At 39.6% G+C, this 20,994-nt stretch overlaps 1 protein-coding gene across 1 annotated transcript in view; it reads left to right on the top strand.

The window, feature by feature from the left end:
• Positions 1–20,994, top strand: part of ptprga (protein tyrosine phosphatase receptor type Ga) — a 517,840-nt gene that overhangs the window by 466,572 nt on the left and 30,274 nt on the right. The window contains exons 13-15 of the mRNA XM_042498811.1: positions 1,798–1,951; positions 10,406–10,497; positions 19,121–19,212. Coding sequence (XP_042354745.1) covers positions 1,798–1,951; positions 10,406–10,497; positions 19,121–19,212 — 338 coding nt within the window. The remainder of the gene's footprint in view (positions 1–1,797; positions 1,952–10,405; positions 10,498–19,120; positions 19,213–20,994) is intronic.

The following is a 20,994-nucleotide window of genomic DNA, read 5'->3' as shown; positions in this document are numbered from 1 at the left end:
AACTCTGTTAAGCCACATAACTACGTTGACTTTTGGTCTTATACAGGACATAATTAGCAGCCTCCTGGTTGAAAGTCCATGTATGTTTGACCCAGCCCTATAGGACTTGTGGTCACCATGACAAAAAACCCTGATAGACTCTGCATTAGCATTGATTTCTTGTTGCCAACACATAATTTTAACATGCTGCCGAAAAATACAGTTCCTTGAGTGGCCACCTGAGGCTGGCTCCAAGAGCAAGTCAATCCCTATAGGTTTATATAGTAAATTTCACCAGTCATGACAACTGTATACATTTTTTTATGTTACCCACTTGTTCAAATTCTATTAGGGGTTAGAGCTGCATATAATTACGGGCATGGCTGCAACAATGTTGATTAAGTAATAAATATAGTCATAAAGTAATAAATATAGTCATAGCTGTTGCTATTTTAGTAGGTTTTCAGTACATTAAAGTTAATTGTAATGTTTTGGTCACCAAAAAAAGTTTTGTTCAGCGTTCCGTTGTACTGAAAGAGGATTTTAAGGAGTCGGATATCCAGTTTTTCAGTAAGTACGTTGGGTTCAGCTTTAGTGATGTATTTCTCTAGCATTAGTATTATCACAATGAAACATAGCTGAAAATACACCATACTGGCTAAGCTGAAATTGGTGTTATCTCATCCTTTTGTACAAATATGGTCACTTCTGGCTCCAAAAATCCAAGATGGTGATGGCCAAAACAGGAGTCCACAAACCAATGGCTGATGTCACAGTGGCTACGTCCATTATTTCATACAGTCGTTGACGCACTTCCTTTGTGCCGTAGTTTGAACCTCCAGTTTCCTGGGAGATTGCAGGCCTATACAGTGGCAGAGACAGGTGTAAAGTGAAAGCCAGGCTTATTGAATATAATCTAAAGACTAATAGTGCTGGACCCAAATATTCAGCTGTTCGAGTATTCATTAATTGGGTAGGTATTTGGTTTTCAATTTAGGCATTTAGATTTTTTTTTTTTTTTTTTTTTTTTTCTTTTTGCAGAGGCTTAATGACATTTCGGTGTTTGTAATCCTGCTGCTGCACCTGTCACACTCACAGTGACACTAACAATCATTTTACCCAGTGGTTATCAACGGGTTTATTGACTGAGTCGAGTCCGATTTCTGTGTTGGTGTGAGCAGCACCGGAAGGCAAACACGGAGCCTCCCCTGCAGCTCACCTTGAGTGGAGCTCTGTCCTGCAGCACAGAGCAGGTGAATTTCATATCTTCCGTAATAAGGATACTTATCATTTCAAGCACACAACAAAATGTAACAGAGTAATTTAGAACACTGGACACAAATTATTGCACTGATAACTGTCAAAGTTTTTATAACAACAGAGTGTAAGTGTCACAAAGCTGTCAGGGAGTTGAGGGCACACCGGGCTGTCTCTCACGTAACACTGAAGCTCTGTGGCGCACAGTGTCTCTCTCTCACCTGGCGCATGGTCTCTCCCATCCGACGGTGAAAAAGTGAAGCAAATGTTATCTCCCTGACCTTACGATGGTGAAGCTCTGGGACCCAAGGTGTCTGCCACCCCCCTCCCAACCAAAGCTCCAGTTATTTGCCGTTAATTAATGCCAAAGCTCTGGAGCCCATAAAATGGTATTCTGGACAGCCCTAAACACTAAAATCATGCTTCTTTAAGCATTCCGTTGTGCAATCATAATTTACTTTTTAATGATAAGGTAAATCAAAGGAAACAGTAATGCTCTCATGCTGCCTCTCTTCTGTAGACATCTTTCCCCTCATTAGTTTCTCCATCTTTTTCTTTCAGAGCGTCCCAGTGCCGTGACCAACCTGACCCACCAGACCAGGCCCGGGTCTGCTGCAGGGCTGGGCCGTGTGGAGTGGCTGGTACCTTTGGTGGTGGTTTCAGCTCTGACTTTCCTCTGCCTCGTGCTCCTGCTGGCTGTGCTCGTCTACTGGAGGTAGGTGCCCCCAACAACGTCACCACCTCTGAACTTCTTTGGAGTTGAGGCTGGAAGGTTCCATATGTGATGATTTGTTTATTGTTGTTGATAGGAAGGAAATAATTAGTTATTGCCAAGCTTGGTATATAACAGATACAAAGGAAAGAAAAACGTGCATCCAATTTCTCATATAGTCATATTGCTGAAATAGCTATATCCAGTTGCTGTCTGAAACACTCCATTTTAGCACCTGTCTTTTTAAAAGGCAGACATAGGAATTTTGAATTCTGCTAGATTTTGTTTACTGGCATGTTCACAAGAATTTACAGTAAAGGTCTGTCACTTTTAACAGTATTTAGTAGCACAACCTAGGTTTTTGGGAGCAACAAAAAATCTCACAAACACCTTGAGGGAGTTTCTTCAAATATGGCACAAACATTCTGTGAGACTCAGCGACGAACTGATTATATTTTGATGGTCAACAGATAAGGTCACCATGACCTTGCATCAGTGTCATTCTCTTGACCTTGATATCTCTTCTTGAATTTTGGCACAAATGTTTTTATAAGTTCAAGAATGAACAAGATAAGAATGTGACAGTCAATTATAGCTTTACTTTTTTAAGCATGAGCTGAGTACTAATATTTAAAAACCATCTCAGTGTTGACTTTAGGCTATACTTGTAACCAGGGGGATGTGTCATCCCTTTAAATATGCTGACTAATCCCACTCTTCATGTTTCCAGCACTGTTTACACTTAAAGCACAGCTTCATTACAGAGAGAGTCAATGGGAGTCATTTAGTGTGAATTTGTCCTCCGAGTGAAGGTGTCAGGGGGATGCCAAATCTTTTGTTATGTTAATTAAAACTCAGTGAAATGATAAAAAAAACACAAAGAGTATTACCTGAAACCTCCAGGGTGGTCTATTATGGGGAGAAAACAAGTTTGCAAGATAATATTTAGCACAGTTAATAAGCTTTTTAGGTATTCAAATCACACCCAAGAATTAACTACATTTATCTTAAATTTATATTAATCTGTTTAGAAATGATTTCCATTTAAGGCAGAGACAAATTGAGTCTAGACATGGACAGGATTGACTTACATTTTTTTGCAATGAAACTAGTGTGAAATTACACATGTGGCTTCATTTGATTCAGTTACATTTATCACAAATCTGTCTGTGGTTCACTCAGTAAAATATCACAACATACTAAACACAGGTTTACAGTTCTCATTTGTTAGCAGAGCAGAGGTTTTGATTTGTAATTTAAAACTCAGAGACATAATCCAGCCCCCGGCCTCACTACATCCAGTCCAATTTTTTCTGACATGAAATCCCGAGGCTTCCATCAGCTCCAGCTGGAGATGCTGCAACATGACATCTGATGACTGACATGCAACAAAACCATCAGAGGCACCCTTAATTAACATGCCAAAAAACTCAGCATGCAATACAAACAAGACTGGCCAAACGAGAAAAACAACAGCATGAGTGTAATTTTTTCTGATATACAGCCTCTTGTAGCTGCAAATAAGCAGTACGTTTTCATGCAAAGATAAATGGAGCTAAGGTAATAACTCCATCAGGCCATGGACTACTGTCCCAGTCCCAGTATACAAGCACTGGGGAATAAGCCAGTTATTGAGGGAAGTAAGTCTGACTAGACCACAGCATGTGGAGATATGCCCCCTTTCAGCTAGCTGCTTTAAACATATAAAACAGCTTATACAGTTCATGATGTAGACCGAATCACAATTATCACTGTGTTCAGATTATATTTACATGCCCCCTATACTACTACACACCACCAGAAATCTGATCCCATTCATTTTGTAGAGATGGAGTCACAATTTCAAAAATTCAAACCGTGCTAACATCAACACCACCACTCAAGCTGCAGCAACTGTGATTGCAGTGCCTTATTTATTTAAAAATTATATAAAATACTACCTTTTAAAGTTATATGTCTCTCACTAAAGCCAGAATTAAAAACACAGGTCCTTACTCAGTGCTTTCTTTTTATTTTTTTTAATGCCTGACCCGTTTTGCAGCACTCCTTCCCTCCCCATAAGTTACAAACAGTCCCTAATCGACAACCAAGGGAGGCCGGCGCGACGACGAGGAGCATGTGCAGAGCACCTTGTCCCGATAAAGACTAAAGTTTTCATGACGTAATAGCTCAACTACCAATTGTATTATCCAAGTGTGTTAGTCCCATTTCGAGAAATTCGATTGAGTCCAATTTCAATCGGACTAACATGTTTACATGTATTTTAAAAGTTGGATTAACACAATGGCATCGACTTTTTCTAACATCATGTAAATGTACTCAGCTATTAAAGAAGCAAGGGCAGGAGGAGCATGACATTACTAAAGTGCTGCACGTCATCCTGGGGGAGGCCAGGGTTGCTGCAAGTGTTAATGTGTTTGGTTCTATTTGTGTTTGTATGTAAATGTATGTGAGTGTTGTTTGTTTGAGTTTGTTGTGGCATTAGCTCAGCAGCAACTCAGGAGATTTAAGATGTTTTGAATACCTTTTACTCATTGTTCAAAATGTTTTGGGCTGAGTTTAGCTCCGGCGTTACCTGCTCTGTTAAAAGATTAAACCGCTGTTTGATTGCAAGTTGTTTTTTTTTTTTGTTTTTCCAATTTAGCAGAATAGTTTTCTTGGTGATAGTTAGGGCTGCCAGTAGGGGAGTTGTGATTTGTTTTTGTTTTCTTGGTGCTTTTGAGCAATTTACTGGATTTAAACTTAGAGGAAACAAAAGACATGGTGCTTGATTTTAGAAAGAACAAAACAGCCTACCTCAGAATTAAAGTAGAGAATAAATTAAAGTTTGGGGACTGCCACTTCAAAAATCAGGAAATAGCCAAAGAGAATACACTTTTTAACAAAAATGTTTACCATTTTAATTTAACCTTTGAAATTCTGAGCGACCTATCCCTTTTCTTGTGCCGCTTTCACATTTATTTAAAAAAAACATTGGAAAAAGTCAATCAGCAAATAAGTTAGAAATGTTCCAGAAATTTGCAAGAAATTATTAAATTAAATATAAAAATGTCTCGGGGAAAACAATATTGACAATTGTCATAATTAAACATTTAAAATTATGTTACAGAATCTTAAGGTATTTATAAATGTTATGTTTTTTTACTTTATTTTTCCTTTTGTTGTACTAGTTTCTGGGTAATGATTGTTTTACAAGGTACAAGGTAGATTTTTTTGTCATTTTTCTTAAAAAAAACCCAAAACATTTCAGTTGACCCTAAATCCAATTTGGATGGTAGTGCAGGATTACTTGTTGTAGAAACAGAATTTATATGTATGTATATATATATATATATATATATATATATATATATATATATATATATATATATATATTTTCTCATTTTTATCAAAATATTGAGGGACACATTTTGAATACATTGGAAATCTGGGGTGATGTGTCCCCACCCCAGTAAATATAATAATAACAGCCTTGTGGAATAGCACTTATTACTTTATTAGGAGCAGCAGCAACCTGACCTGGAAAAGTATCTTTTCCAAAAAAAAAAAAAATAAATCAAAGAAAGAAAGAAAAAAAAAGAAAAAAGGAGATAAAAATATATTTTATTCCCCAAGTCAGTGGCCCACATAACATGCAGCTTTTCCTACAGGTCTCATTATGTTTCATTATGATTGTGTTGTGGTCATTGTGAGTACTACTCTATAGTTTTACTGCGAAATTTATGTTGTTTTAATTTCAGGAGCACTGAACCACACAAATTTCCCCGTGCGGGAAAATAAATTAGATTTGTATGTGAAACTCTGGACCAAAGTCCAGTTTTGCTTTCAGAGTTCTTATTGCGAGTGCTGGTATGCACTGGCTCGTGTACAAGTGTGGAGAAATTCTGCATAACCCTCGAGCACACACACACACACACACACACACACACACACACACACACACACACACACACACACACACACAAACAGAGGCCTGGCACCAGGTGCTGGGGGGTGTTGGGGTATTTAATCCTATTGTGGAGCAAAGCTCAGGTCACAACCCCATGTTCCGCACAGACTCCACCCCTGCTGCAGTCCCATTGGCCCTCCTGCAGCAGTTGGTGCACCCTTTTTACCCAAACTGTCGCTCTGCTGCATTCAGGTTGTATGGGAAAGAAGTAAATATCAGCCTTCCCAACAAAACAAGTTATATTACGTTATAATGCATTATGTATTGTAAATGTTGTTGGGAAACACATTGGACCTAACCTCATGAAGAATATCTGGGGACATTATACAGTGTTTAAGTCATATCTACAGATGCAGGATAGTTGGTTGATATTTTATTTCTACAACTTGATAGTATTTACATTTTCACTATGTTTCATTGCAAACAGAAATGACATTTGTGGGTTTTTATATATATATATATATATATATATATATACGTATATACACACACTTGAAAAATGCTGTGAAAGATTTTTATTTTGCCTCTGTGGTAGCAATATCCGAGGCATTATGTTTTCCAGTTGTCTGTCCATCCCATTCTCATGAATGCCATATCTCAGGAACTCTTGAGGGAATTTCTTCAAATTTGGCACAAAAGTCCACTTGGACTTGAACTGATTAAAAAATCAGACAAAGAGATTTGTTAATGTCTCTGCTCAGAAACAAAGAAACCCTTTGAAATCCTGATCAGCTTCTTATTTTTTTTTGCAGTACATTGATTGCAGTGTTTGTGACATGGTGCTGGAACAGGAACTTTAGTTTGTTTTGAGGACAGAGTGAGTTATCTGTAACAGAATCCAAAACAACCAAGTATAAAAGGTTGGCTTTGAATTCTTGCTCCTCTACCTGATCATACTTCCTTTCTTCCTCACCCTGACTTCCTCAGTTAGTAAATCACTTCTCTGAACCCCAGCATGCTATTGTCAACTTTGCCCCACATGACCTGAACGCATCACGACACCAGCTGTCTCACACCAGGAAGTGGCTCGGGATTGACTTGCGGTTTGTGCGTGTGTGTTGTGTGTGTCACAGAGAGGGACCAACCCCTTCATGCCTTGTTAGGAAAGCCCATCGTCCCTCCCTCTGTCTTCCCTCCTCCTGTCCCTCCGTCCCTCCGCACTTGCTCTTAGTTCATGTCAGCAACAGCATGCGGCAGCTTCCCTCCTCTGCTTGTTCACCAGGATGAACACGTTCTGCTCTCTGCTCTGTATCAAATACAGGTAGGGAGAGTCTGGACACACACACACACACACACACACACGGTGGGTGTTGAGTAAGTTGTTGACACTGGATGTTATAGTAGCATATAAGGAAATATCAGCTTGATGTTGATGATAGCACACACTGTCAGTAGGTTTAGTTTGTTGTTGAATTTAAATCAAGGCATGTGTCAGTCCTTCAGTGTAACGCATTGTAATAAGAATTGAGTGTGTAAGTAGAGCTAAATTGGTTTGCTTTATTTTTTTAATGTGTGAACAAAAATGAATTCATGCTACCTTGAGCTAAAAAAGAGGAATGTTCTGGGGTGAAATCACTGCTGTTTCTCCACTAATATGAAAGCCATGATTACTTCTCTTTGGCAAATCTTCTAATTCTGTTTATTTTATGTTATTGTTATTCTATCTCTTTGCTGGAATTAAGAACTTTACAGTCTAGTATTTATTTGAAATTAACCATCAGCCTTCATCATAGACTGTATACAAAGATGGATGGCGCGCACCCACTTGCCCCCGCTATGCTTGATTGAAGCTAAAATATCCCTGATTTGCCTGTTCCCATCTTTCGCTGATAACATCATTCAGAGCTGGAATCTGTGCCATAGCAATATCTGCAGTGTGGGAATTCCCACCTGCTGAAAAACCCATCCAACCAATCATGAGCAGCCCCATTGAATGCGAGCGTATGGATTGGCTGTCACAGCTGTTGATCATGACGGGAAATCCCCTTTTTGTAGAACTGAATAACTCACTGAACTCTGAAACTGAATTTATCATATAAACACACTTATAAAGACACTTGAACAAACATCAGGGTGATGAGAACTACCTTTAGTGACAAAAACTATCTTCAGGGAAAATATTTTGGTGTGTACTTTGAGTTTTTAGTTTGGCCTATGTCCTATTCACTAACACGGAGGGGCGGGCTTCATGACCTATACTGCAGACAGACACCAGGGGGCAAGCTGGCTTGAAAAGCACCACTTCGGGGGAACTGTTATGTTGGCCATCTTTATATACAGCCTATGACCCTCATCCAATAAATCTCCACATCTAAATGACAAAACAGTTTTTTTTTTTAATGCCTTCAGAAATCACCCATATTGCATTTTTCGGATCTGCAGCCCTGATAGGCAGCAGTACAACATGTCCAACAAGACCTTACATACCTAACCGTCACAGGACATGTAGCAGCGCCTTCTTAACCAAACCATGTGGGTTGTTGATTAAATCAGTTCATGCAAGTGTATTCTGAAACTTTACTACTATGGTTAGGGTTTCTTTCAACAGGTGACACACCCAACTTGTCAAATACGACAGCTTGGTCAGTGGCCTTGTGCTTTGAACTGTGATTATTTAGGTCTGTTCTAGGTACGCTCTAGGTACGCTCCAGGTTCTCACATCCAACATGTTAAATATGGCAGCTTGGTCAGTGGCCTTGTGCTTCAAATTATGATGCTCTAGGTACCCCTCTAGCGTCAATTTAGGAGGTGTACATTTTGCGTGTCAATTTCCACTTATTACATGTTAGATTGTTTTTGCAGATGAACTTCATTTTCCACAAGAAAGATAGGATTTGCCTCCAAGACTACTTTAGGTTTTAGCAACAAAAATACTTGGTTAAGTTTAGAAAAACAATCAAGGTTTGGCTTGAAATAACTATGTTTGTTACAGTAACTTAACTACTATGTCACTTGATGAGTAGGTCATGTGACATACAGCAGTGATTATATATTAAGTGGTTGACAACACTCGAGTTGACTTCTGGTTTCATGTGGGACACCAACACCTTTTTCTCATCTTGTCTTTGTCAAGAGAAAAGTATTTCTCAACTGCGTTGTCGCCAAAGTGTAGTCAGCGCTCTTACTGTTGTTAAATGCTGTTTTGGGGGTCGGCATCGACAGGCCACCGGCTCAGTCACCTCCTTGTTGAAACCGTGTCCACACAACTCATGTGCTCTATATTTCACATATCTAAGTTTTGTCGCAGCTGCCTGACAGCTGGATTTAAACACAACAAGTCTACTTCTTTTACATGCTCTCTGTCTATGGATTTGTTTTGAGTGTTTTCTGAGAAAGAAGACATGTGATACCTCTGTATTTAAACTTGTGTTGAAATGCCTGATGCACATCTCCATTTCAAAGCAATCTGATGTCAAAACATCACTACTGTGAACTGTCAAAGTCACCGTCACAGACTAACAACATGACAGGAGTCCCTCTGAAGTGTTTGCTCCTAAAAGCTTCCCCGTACGACTGCTTCTACATGTATGTAGTTTCAAACACATCCTGAGAAAGGCGTGGTGTGTGTGTGTGTGTGTGTGTGTGTGTGTGTGTGTGTGTGTGTGTGTGTGTGTGTGTGTGTGTGTGTGTGTCAGCTACGGTACACAATGCTTTGAAATTAGACAAATCACTTGGCTATAAAACCTGCAGGACGCTCTGACATTGTGAGAAAGTGGCAGATCTGGCAACCTTAAAAGACTCCGGTGTGTCTGTGTGTGTGTCTGTGTGTGCGTGCATGCATGCGTTTGTGTGTTTATGCACCATTTGTGTGAAGTTCAAAGTCCATTTCTACCATTTGTATGTACTTTGAGGGGAGGAGGACTATCAGCAGCTGACTGCCATGGTGAAATCTGTATTCTGTTTTTACACACACACACACACACACACACACACACACACACACACACACACCTCTCTCTGAGATAAACTATATACAAACTACAAACTATAAAAAAATGTACTTTGCAAGTGTGGTCAGATTCAGGAGTTCACTGCAAGAATCCAGCTTCCAAGAGAGACCTGAACCTGCTCCTCCTCCCCAGATAACATTAAAACAAATGGTTGGTTTAGTGCTGCATGACCTGAATGATGAATACTTCATATGGACAGAATTGCATTATATAATGACCAATATGAGTGTTATCAGCCACGGCCATCATCAGTCCTTCAAAAACTTTTTAAAAAATGATTAAATATGATGAATTTTTTTTTTTTTTTTTGGTCTTTCATTTCTCTGGTTAACATCTGGTTAAGTTCAGGCAAATATAACCTTGTTTAAGGATGGGAAAATGTGGTTGATGTTGTCTAAAAACATAGCAAGTTAATAACAAGTTTTCTATTGGAAGAAGACAGAACATCAAATGAGAATCACAACAAAGTGAGAGCGCGAATGAGTCAGGACTTTGTAAAACGCTCTACTTGTGAAAATAAAAGACACTGTTAAAATGTAACCTCTCTCCCTCTGCCAGGCGCTGCTTTCAGACAGCTCACTTCTATGTGGAAGACAGCAATTCACCCAGGGTGGTACCTAATGAGACGATCCCTGTCATCCCCATTCCAGGTAACCAAAAACAGCACTTCTCACATTTACAATCCTCTTACAAAGCTGCCAGCCTGATGTGCTGGTTTATGAGATGTTTAAGTTGTTTGGGAGTAGGGATAGATCAAGATATGTGTCTGTTTAGTGTAATATGTTCAAAAGAATGTAGTTTGCATGTATGCCAGCTCTAAGTACATTGAAGAGAATGTACTTGACCCTAATTACAGTGCCATACACATCCCACTTTGGAGCTGTAAAACAAAACACACTAGGTGGGTTTCCATTACAGATTTGTGCAAATATTAAGCGATATTTTCGAAATTTTGGTAAAACACAATTGCGAGATGACTGCGTTTCCGCTGAGTGATTTTACGCAACTTCTCTCGCAATGTTACGCCACTTTCGTCTTGCAATAACATTCCAATGACCATGGCGATGGATGTCTAAAACATTGGCAGGTTTATTTCTATTGCAGCTACTCAATAAAGTCAATCTAATATCGCCATAATTTCTTTGTCTCATATTAGAGTTATTAGGATCTCGGCCTGTTCCTCCATCCACACATACTGAGATATGTTTTGTAGAATGTCATGTGATTTTGTTGTACTTTTTCTTCTACTTTGGGTTTCATGGCAGTTGGCATCCATAAAGTCGCTTTACTGCCACCCAGTGTTGCACATCATATGAGCTCTAGCAGCAAAAAAAGTGTTTCCATTGTAGTATGCAATATACCAATATACCTTTTTTCGAATTGCCTGAAATACAACCTCATGCGAGCGTCAATACTTCCTTTGCCATAAATGGATGTTTTTTCGAAATTGCTTTAAGAATTGCTTAGTTTCCATAAGGCGTATTTTGTATCCCCGATTTCATTTTGTGCAATTTGAGGGTGAATGCAAACGTACCTACTGATGCATAACAATGACACAGTCTGAGACACTTCTAAATTTGTTCACAGAGCACGTTCAGGTAAGAAAATATTGATAAATCCCAGATTTCTACTAAAATGCTGATACACACTGTTTAAGCACAGATTATTGCGCACACTGTCTGCTGACCACATTTCAGCAGTAAACTTGTCTTTTTGGCTTCTTCTCAATACAGATATGGTGCCTTTCCACTACTTTCCACTACTACATGGTACCAGCTCTACTCTTCCCTCACTACTCGCCTTTGGTATCGGGTACTTTTCTGGGGGTCATTTTCCATTAGAAGATAGTACTGGCTCAGTTTAGCAGCAGGTCCACATAGCAACGCCGTGGGACACTCCCACTTCAGGGGAGCCCCATTTTCCCTTGCGCACCACTACTACAAAATGTAACATTCAAAAAGTGTGCGACAGCATGCGATCAATAATAGGGTTACTGCGAAAAAGAATTTACTAATACCCGCCGTTAACATTTCCTCTCTCTCTCTGTCCCTTCTGTCGGATGATGAGGAGTTCAGGTGACTACGTAAATGTAGGAATTTGAGCGCAGCAATGCTTCATGCAAAGATGGCCGCAGCAGGAATAAACAATGAGTGAATAAACGCACAACATAGACATATTACTACTATATTTTTATTATTTTAGGAACCTTATGTGCAAAAAAAAATATATTTTCTTTAATACAAAAGTGAACCATTTTTTAGAACTCCCCCTCAGGGAAGCCAAGCTCCCCTCAGCTCCCCTCAGCTCCCCTCAGCTCCCCTTAGCTCCCCTTAGCTCCCCCGTAATTCCAGCTATGTATACACACAGACTCACACTCGCTGGATACGCTCGTCGGCCAGTAAGGTGAGGAACGTTTGCACCTCCTCAAGCGACCACGGCCTGATCTTTCTGGTTACCATTTTGGAAAAGAAAAAAATGATACAAAACTGCGGCCGCTACAATAGCTTGGCTGTTTGCGCTGTTCAGGGTATTCTGAGCGTGCCGCACATTGATGACTCAGTGATGTTTCTCTCTGACCAATCAGTGGTCTGCAGTGTTTCACGTCACCTTTTAGTACCCGGTCAGTTTTTTTGGAACCCCAAGAGAGCAGGTCCTAAAAAGGTGGTACCAGGTACTTTTTCTAATGGAAAACCAATAAAAAGTAGGGTACAGCCGGCACCATGCAGTGGAAAAGCGCCATTAGATGACCCTTAACAAGCGTACCATTAGCTTTTAAAGCCATGTTGAGCATGTGACCATCGCTCTACCTTTTCCTCAAGATCAGTGACTGGTTTGTGTGAATGAAGTTTAAAAGACTTATCTTAAAATTTCACAGTGACACAGCGCATCAAGAGAGCAAATGATTTCTTGATTTTGGTTTTAGTTTTATTTTACTCTTCAAACTAATTTTAAAAATGTTTTAAAATATATACTATATATATATATATATATATATATATATATATATATGGAACTAAGTGGTAGAAATGAGATTTTTGGATTAGCTCAGACTTTAAGCCATTGATGCCCTCAGTCAAAAATATAATCTGCAGTCACATTACAACCAGTGCTGTGTGTTTGTGAAAAGTGTGTGTGTGTGTGTGTGTGTGTGTGTGTGTGTGTGTGTGTGTGTGTGTGTGTGTGTGTGTGTGTGTGTGAGTGGTGAGTGAGTGAGTGAGAGAGAGAGAGAGAGAGAGAGGCTGTGACCAATTACACACACACACACACACACACACACACACACACACATTTAAAACCTCTACAGGGCTTGAAAACTGCTCTCTGGCTGCTCCAGCTCAAGTCCTCAGGTCCAGGATTTGGATCCAAACCCGTCAAATCAATTAAAAGCTTGTGGGGCCTCTTTACAATGAGCCTTGGCTGAGTCCAGAGGCCTCCTTTCACACCGGGGCCAGTGAGCCCAGCATGGCAGAGTCCAGCACAGACAAAAAGGGGGTCGACCATTGAGCCTCTGTCCCATCCCCCAGCAGCAGGAACACAGACACTCTGATTTCACATCTCTGCGGTGCTGATCTGTGTTTGTTGATGACCCCTGCAAGTGTCATGCAATTTTCCAGACTCTCCGAGGCTAGAAACACTGTGTGGACATCAGAGTCCGCTGCAGCAGACAGGCCGGTGTGTGTGACCATATGTTAGTTGTGTTAATTGTCACAATAAGCTCAGACCTCGAGCCTCGCACATCCCATAATCCTCTTTAAGACCTTCTGCTGGATTTAAAACCTGCAGGCAGCAGCCACTTACTGCGGAACCCACCAGTCAACACACACACACACACAGACAAACAAATGTTACAGATGTTTGTCTGTGATCAATATCAATTGAAGTGATCAAAAATCTTTATCTGCTAATGCTTATTTAGTAACCATGTCTTTCATATCTAGATAACATATCATATCATATTGTTAAACTTATTATTGTTAGTTACAAAAGCAATCACAAGATTTATTGATAACTGAGGTGTAATGATACAGTCATGTCAGGGGAATTCCACCAACCAAACAGGACTCAGATGAAGAGGCTCTTGAGGAAAAATGTGCATGAAAATCTGTTTGTGCTTAGTGTTGCGTTGTCAAGTGGGGAGACACAATCTGTTTGTAGCCAAAAGCCCAGTTCAGCCCAGTTCAGAAAAGTGATTCACAACATGAATAGTTAAAGCATGCAACTACTTAAAATGGGCCATTATACAACATTGTAAAAACCTGTCAGTTTACACCAATGAGATGAGATGGTATATCATCTCTATGCAACAACTCTGTACTTCTGTTCTGATTTCCAGCTTTTCAGGCTGATTTTGTAACTGGATTAATCTGTAGCTTCTTAAAGTATAAATAGGAATAGTGAGAAACTTGCTACAGTTGCATTTTAGTGATAAAGCAGCAAAAAATATAATCAAAATGTCTTAAACAATGTGTTTGTGGTCAGCGGACTTCACTATAAGCCGGTTGGCTGTTGAAAGAGATAACATGCTTTTTGTTTTAAAGCCAGCCGCTGGGGATTGGACCAGCCGAGTTTCAGGTGACACTATCAGTCTGCCTGAGAGAAGTTGAGACGAGCCACTTCACATTGCTGCAATTTTTCTTTGCAATGTTCCAATGTTCTAAAACTTTGGTCTGAACTGGGCTTTAAAGAATGCTTTTGCTATCATATGATAATGAAATGGAAATAATTTTAAGTTGCAGCCCTATTGTGGCTGGTATTGTTTCCAAAGTAATACTTACTTAAGTCCTGTGGAGAACTTTAGTGACCGTATAAAGTTAACTGATGATTCATATGCCTTGGTGCCAGGGGGATAGCTATGGCCAGAGTATGGCATCAGCAAACTTCTTGTTTATTATCTTGTGTATGTATGCCCTTTTTTATTTTATGCCATATCTAAAATGAGTTCATAAATGCAGCAAAGGCGAAACTCATCACGAGTTATGTTTTTCCCTCAGCAGCAGTCACAGGATGGATAATTGAAAGTTTGATTCGGTCAGAGCTGATTAGGGGAGAGGAGAAGCAGAGTGAGTGACTGCAAACTTTTAGACCTAGCACAATGAATAGTTAAGTTTCACTTTCACTGTGCTGGACGTTCTGTTGCTCTATCTGTGACAACAGTGCGCTCTGTCTCCAAGAGGGTGGCGGAATGAATAAACCATGTTATATATATTTCAGTAGTGTTAGAAAATCTGTTTTTGTCAGCAGACGTTCTAGTTGTAGTGGCCTGCATAAAAAATGAATTTCTAGGAAACCCTGTTATGTTTTGGGGTTGTCCCTTCATCTGTCAAGCCATACTTCCACACGTACATATGTATGTCCCATTCTTGTAATGCAGAATCTCAGGAACGCTTGGGGCAAAGGGAATTTCTTCAAATTTGGCACAAACGTCCACCTAGACTCAAGGACGAGCTGATTAATCTTTGCTGGTGAAAGGTCACTGTGACCTCATGTTTACCCTGTTCTCGTGATCTCAGTTCCTCATGAATGACTTTGGACTGACAGATTAAGTAATGGTTTGGTGAATGGAATTTGATGGTGAAAAGGTCACTGTGGCCTCACAGAATGTGTTTGGCCATAACTCAAGAATTCATACAAATTAATTCATTCATAATTCTAAGAAAATTTCACACAAATGTCCAAGAGGATGAAATGATGACATTTTCTATTCAAAACACCAAAGGTCAGCTTCAGTGTGACATCATAATGTTTTCTGGCCATTATTGAACACCACAACTCAGAAACAGAGGGGGAGACATTTGCTCAGATATTTTAAGTACACCTTGATGGAATTTCTTCATATTTGGCTCAAACATCCACTTGGACTAAAAGATGAATTGATTAGATTTTTGTGGTCAAAGTAAAGGTCACTGTGATCTAACAAAATATGTATTATTTTTTATATATATGTTTTTATTTATTTATATATATAGTTTTACATAAATATCTAAAATGATAAAATGATAAGATTTTATATCCAAAAGGTAAAAGGTCAGCCTTACGATGACATTATTGTGTCCTGAAAAAAATAAAAACAAGAACAGAAGGGGAGACATTTGGTCAGATACCGAATTGGTGACACTAATCATGGGTGTCCACCTTAAACTGCGCAGATTGTATAGATTACTGCTGCCGTGGGGGAGATTGTGTTTGAAGCATCGTCCTTTTTGAATTTGTAGCTTCTTCACAAAAACATCCACATTTGAAGCATTGTCAACTGTCATGAGTCTGGACAGACATGCATGCAGACTGCAACTTGACTATTCAGTGGAGGCATAACACTGCTAGGCGGTAATTCTAGTTTTTGAGGAAACCAGGTTATTTACTCCTTTACAGCAGGTGGTTTACTGCTGTAGAGCAAATATTTTACATTCAGTACATGCTGTTGTGTAAGTGATTGTAGTCTGCTGTGTAAAATATGTCAAAGCAACACAATGAGATTGCATCACTGCTCCGTGCAGCTAATTGGCTTTTCCAGACCCCTAACATTCAGCAGCCTGCTGTGTTTACTGACACACAAATCACTTTGACATATTTGCATACTTAAATGAGTGTCTCGCAAGACACAAAGTGAGAGCGAGTGAGTGTATGCTCTTGTTAATATTTGATGAGGACTAAACGGAGGGGCGCTGTGAGAGAGTTTTAGCTGTTGTGTAATGTTTTTTCATCCTTTTTCACTGAGCGGATTCCAATCATGTGGGTCGAGTTCAGCTTTTTACGCTGTCAGTGTCTGAAGAACGACTACCACTTTGCAACCGTTTGTATGTGAGTGTTTGCCAACTGATGAAACATGCACATCGGTCTTGTGCCGTCCCGCTAAAAGCTCCCACAAGCAACCCAACAGCACAACAACAGAAAATTACTCATGCAAGCTTTCTTGTATGTTTTTAATTGCTTGCTCCTTGCTGAGCTTGTATTTTTTCTTGGCAGAGATTGTTGTAGGGGATGGATTTACTCAAAACACCATTTAAGTGCATATGCTAGCATTTGTCCTAACCTCGGCATTTTCATTCATCAGGGTCTGTCAGTCTATTTCTATACAGTACTAAGGGTAATTAATAAAAAAACACTGAAGACAATTTAATTAATTATGCTTTGACTCAGTAGCCATTTGTCGCAGACATCATTTGCAGTACAATACATTAATGACAAGAGGAGTTGAAGTTAAATCTTGACTTTTGAAACAGTAGTTGACAAAACAATCTCACCAAAAGATCCACTTCATATTTGTTCTGGAGCTTTCGATTACATCACATGATCTTCATCAGCAGATGGAGTTTACACAACCAGGTCTCACAGGGATACATGAAATGGCCGCAAGCTCTGAACGCTGCACTAAGTTGCAGTAGTGGCACAAGTAGTAAAAAATAACAACTTGGTGGTGACACACTTGTGTTTGGGTATCAAACAGTTCCTGGTTAGATTTCAAATTTAAAAAATGTTCAGAATAACTAGGTTTGTCTCCAGTGTTGGGGGTAACTTGTTTCAGAAGTAATGCATTACAGTACTATATTACCACAGAATTTAGGGTAATGTTGTTACATTTACAGTGTCACACAAGTTACCACCTGAATTACACTGTTTTCATTTTATATTCATCTACATCGTGCCACTTCCACCAGTGTACAACCAGAAAAAATATTTCCCAAAGGTTTTTGTGTCTTGTCGTGTCATTATAGGCTACGTCATAGAAGGCTGTCTGTGATCAGCACATTGGGGTGATGCCATGCTGTGCATTATAGAAGGTAGAAGGTAGAGGGTAGATTTGTTAGTTATATTTTAAACAAAGTTTAAAAAACAAAATTACATTTGTCCTTGATGCTGCTACATCTTTGGAATTGAAGTTTGAGTTGATTAAAATCAGCAGCTACTATTAAGTTTCCATCTGGTCCAACAAGGTCTGCCCATGCAGTGCAATAGCTTGATCCAGGATGTTAGGGGTTAACCATGTCTCTGTGAAGATCCACGCAGAGCAGTCCCCATTAACATCAACATTATAATGCTCAAAGTGTTTACATTCACGTACCTGCAACATCTGTAGCATATCCCGTTATGCTTTTTTGTCCGAAGGCAAACTGCTTGAAAGTAGCAGGGGGATAAGAAAGAAGTCGACAGTGACTTTTAGTCTCACAGGGGACACAAACAGCAGTCGCTTGGAATTGTTGATGTTGACATTTCCATCTTTTCTCAGACTTATAAATCATGTTGACAAAAAATACAGGAAACATAAACAGCATTACACTGCTTGTTAAAATTGTTTTCTGAACCGCTATTTCAAAGGTCAAGAATAGACTTTTTTCAGCTCAGAAAAAACGACATTTAAACATTGGCAGTAAGTTGGTGAAGATTCACAGTCATTCATATCATGGTAATTCAAGGTGCTATATTGTTGGCAACTGGACTTGCATGAGTTTCTTTAGGACATTTCACCTCTCATCTGAAGAAGCTGAAACTGAAGAGGACGCTGGGAAGAGAGGTGAAACCTCCTCAAGAAACACAAGCAAGTCCAGTTGCCTACAATATAGCAATCCACAGTGTATTTAAATCGCAACTGGGGAACTCCATCCGCTAAAAATGGTGCAACACAATCAAAATCTCTAAAACAACTGCTAGAATAGCATTTGATGAAATGATTTGTTAACATCATCATTGAAAATTTTCTCCTTTAATTAGACATCACCATCCCAACTCTTCTTGCGTCTCATGCACTTGCTGGGCTCTCGTTGGGTTTTGCATTCAATGATCAATCAGTAAGAACGTGCCATTTTTCTTGAAATAAAAGATTTTGCCTAAGTTAGTTTTTCAATCAGTTTGGGCTGGGAAAAAGCCCAGGTAGTTGCTGATATTTGTAACACTTGGTTTAATACTTACTTACAAGGTTTAGGCATTTGAAGAGGTGAGTCATATCATCCCATATGGCTCTGCCATCAATGTGCTGGTGAGTCACTTCCAGAATGTTGTGGTGTAAACTGAGCCTGTGAGTTGTAGTAGTAGCCTGGCTTGCCAAGGCCACCTCTGATTCTCGTATCGCTGCAACCCTATATATTATGTAAAGGATGGATTGATTTGACAAAACAATGGCAATGGTCTGGCAAAGCCTCACTGACAAGTCACATAATACTTGTGGACTCTACCTTTATTTGTCAAAGGCAGGCTGCTCTGTTTCTGTACTGCACTGTCGAATTTCGAAGTTGATTCTTGCGGAGCGGGTTTAACCTTGTCCTTGTCTCTTCTCTGCAGATGATATGGAAGCCATTCCAGTCAAGCAGTTCATCAAACACATCTCTGAACTCTACTCAAATAACCAACATGGATTCTCTCAAGACTTTGAGGTAGGAAGTTAAGTGTTGTTTGTACAAACTAGGGGTGAAAATCTCTAGCCACCTTAAGATTTGATTCTGATTAAGAGGGCTATGATTTGATTATACAATGATTACTGATGCATCTATTTCTGTGCATCATTTATTTTGGGCGGATGCTATTTGCAGCCAGGTGTCTGTAGCCGACAATAGCTGTTTTCACACCTGTATATATTCCTGGATTCCTCTAGAAACATTGAAATCTGAGACAAACGGGTCAGTTCAGCGATCCCGAAGTTTATGTACAAAGAATGCATTCAGCAACTTTTTAGTAAATGGACCTGCACTTGTCTAGCACCTTTCCAGTCTTCTGAACACTCAAAGCACAAATTTTTATACACCCATTCACACACAGATTCACACACTAGTGGCCGAGGCTACTGTGCAAGCTGCTACCTGCTTCACGATCGAAAGCAATTTGGTGTTCAGTATTTTGCCAAAGGGTACTTTGACATGCGGACTGCAGAAGCCAGGGACCAAACTGCCAATCTTCCTCTTAGTGGACAATCAATTCTACCTCCTGAGCTACAGCCGGCCATTATATACAGATCCTAAAAACTGAAAATATTAGGAAAACTAAGTCCAAAAAAAAAAGTCAATGCTGACTCACAAAGGACACAAACACCAGTCTCCTGTGTGAAAGACCTGAGCTTAACCCAATCATCCACTACATGTTGATCCCTCTGTGTGCCCTTTTTATTTTCTTGGCTTGCTGGCTGTACATTTGTGAGGTTTTTCTCATTCATTTACCACTTTAATTTCATAAAAATCCAAGATTGGCTTGTAGTAGCCCTAATTCCCGAATTTGCAGGTCAGGTTTGGTGTACAAGCTTTAACTGGTTTGATTTATGCAAACCGACTAAAACGGTATTTGTCATTATGACACATTTTTGCAATTTTAAAATAAGCCTACATCACAGCACTAAATCCAAGTCAAACTGTGTTAGTAATAGGCAATATGACACTGTGATTAATATGCTTTTATGTTTGTAAACAGACTAAGGGAGCCACTAGTGTCAAACAAGCCATGTGTAACTTACTGCTGAACTGGGATGCCACCTTGTGCTGTCAAAGTCTGTCATCAAAACAACAATGACAGCTAGAAATTACCTAGTAGGCATTGGCGCACAGACCTTAACAGAACCAGCATCGCCATGTTTCGTTTCTTATTAAGCTTGTCCAACCTAGCAACAGTCACGAATGCGGTGTGGAACCTTGGATCTGTCAAATCACAAGCATAAGGAGTGTCAGCCCAATCTTACAATACTGTTACAGGTGGTAAAGTGTTGTCAGGAATTGAGCTTTACATTTCCAATTATTGACTTTTTCAGCATTGAGACCTATTTTTTGCCAGAGAAAATTACAATGCAACTCAGAACTGATTTTTCCCCCACCCCTATTGCAAACCAAACTGGATATTGCAAACATGCTACCAGTCATAGATCTGCAATCAATGTATTACCTAAGCTCTTCATCACCTGGTCTTTCCTGTTTCAAACTACACCAGTCCTTCCGTACAGTTTGAAAACACACCCGCACATGAACACATGCGTTATCAGATACTGAGGGCCAGGCTCTGATAAACTTATGAAAGAATGTACAAGAGCAGGTTAGCAACACAGATTGTGGCACAGCACACTGTGTCAGAAGTAGGCATTATCTTATTGCCGTCCTACTTTTAAAGCTCGAACAAGCATATTATACACTGCACATCAGTATGTACCAAGAAAACGCAGATGTAGTTGATCACGAAAA

Source organism: Plectropomus leopardus, chromosome 2 (genome assembly GCF_008729295.1).
Source record: "Plectropomus leopardus isolate mb chromosome 2, YSFRI_Pleo_2.0, whole genome shotgun sequence".
Classification (NCBI taxonomy): Eukaryota; Metazoa; Chordata; class Actinopteri; order Perciformes; family Serranidae; genus Plectropomus; species Plectropomus leopardus.
This window is presented reverse-complemented; position numbering and strand designations above follow the sequence as displayed.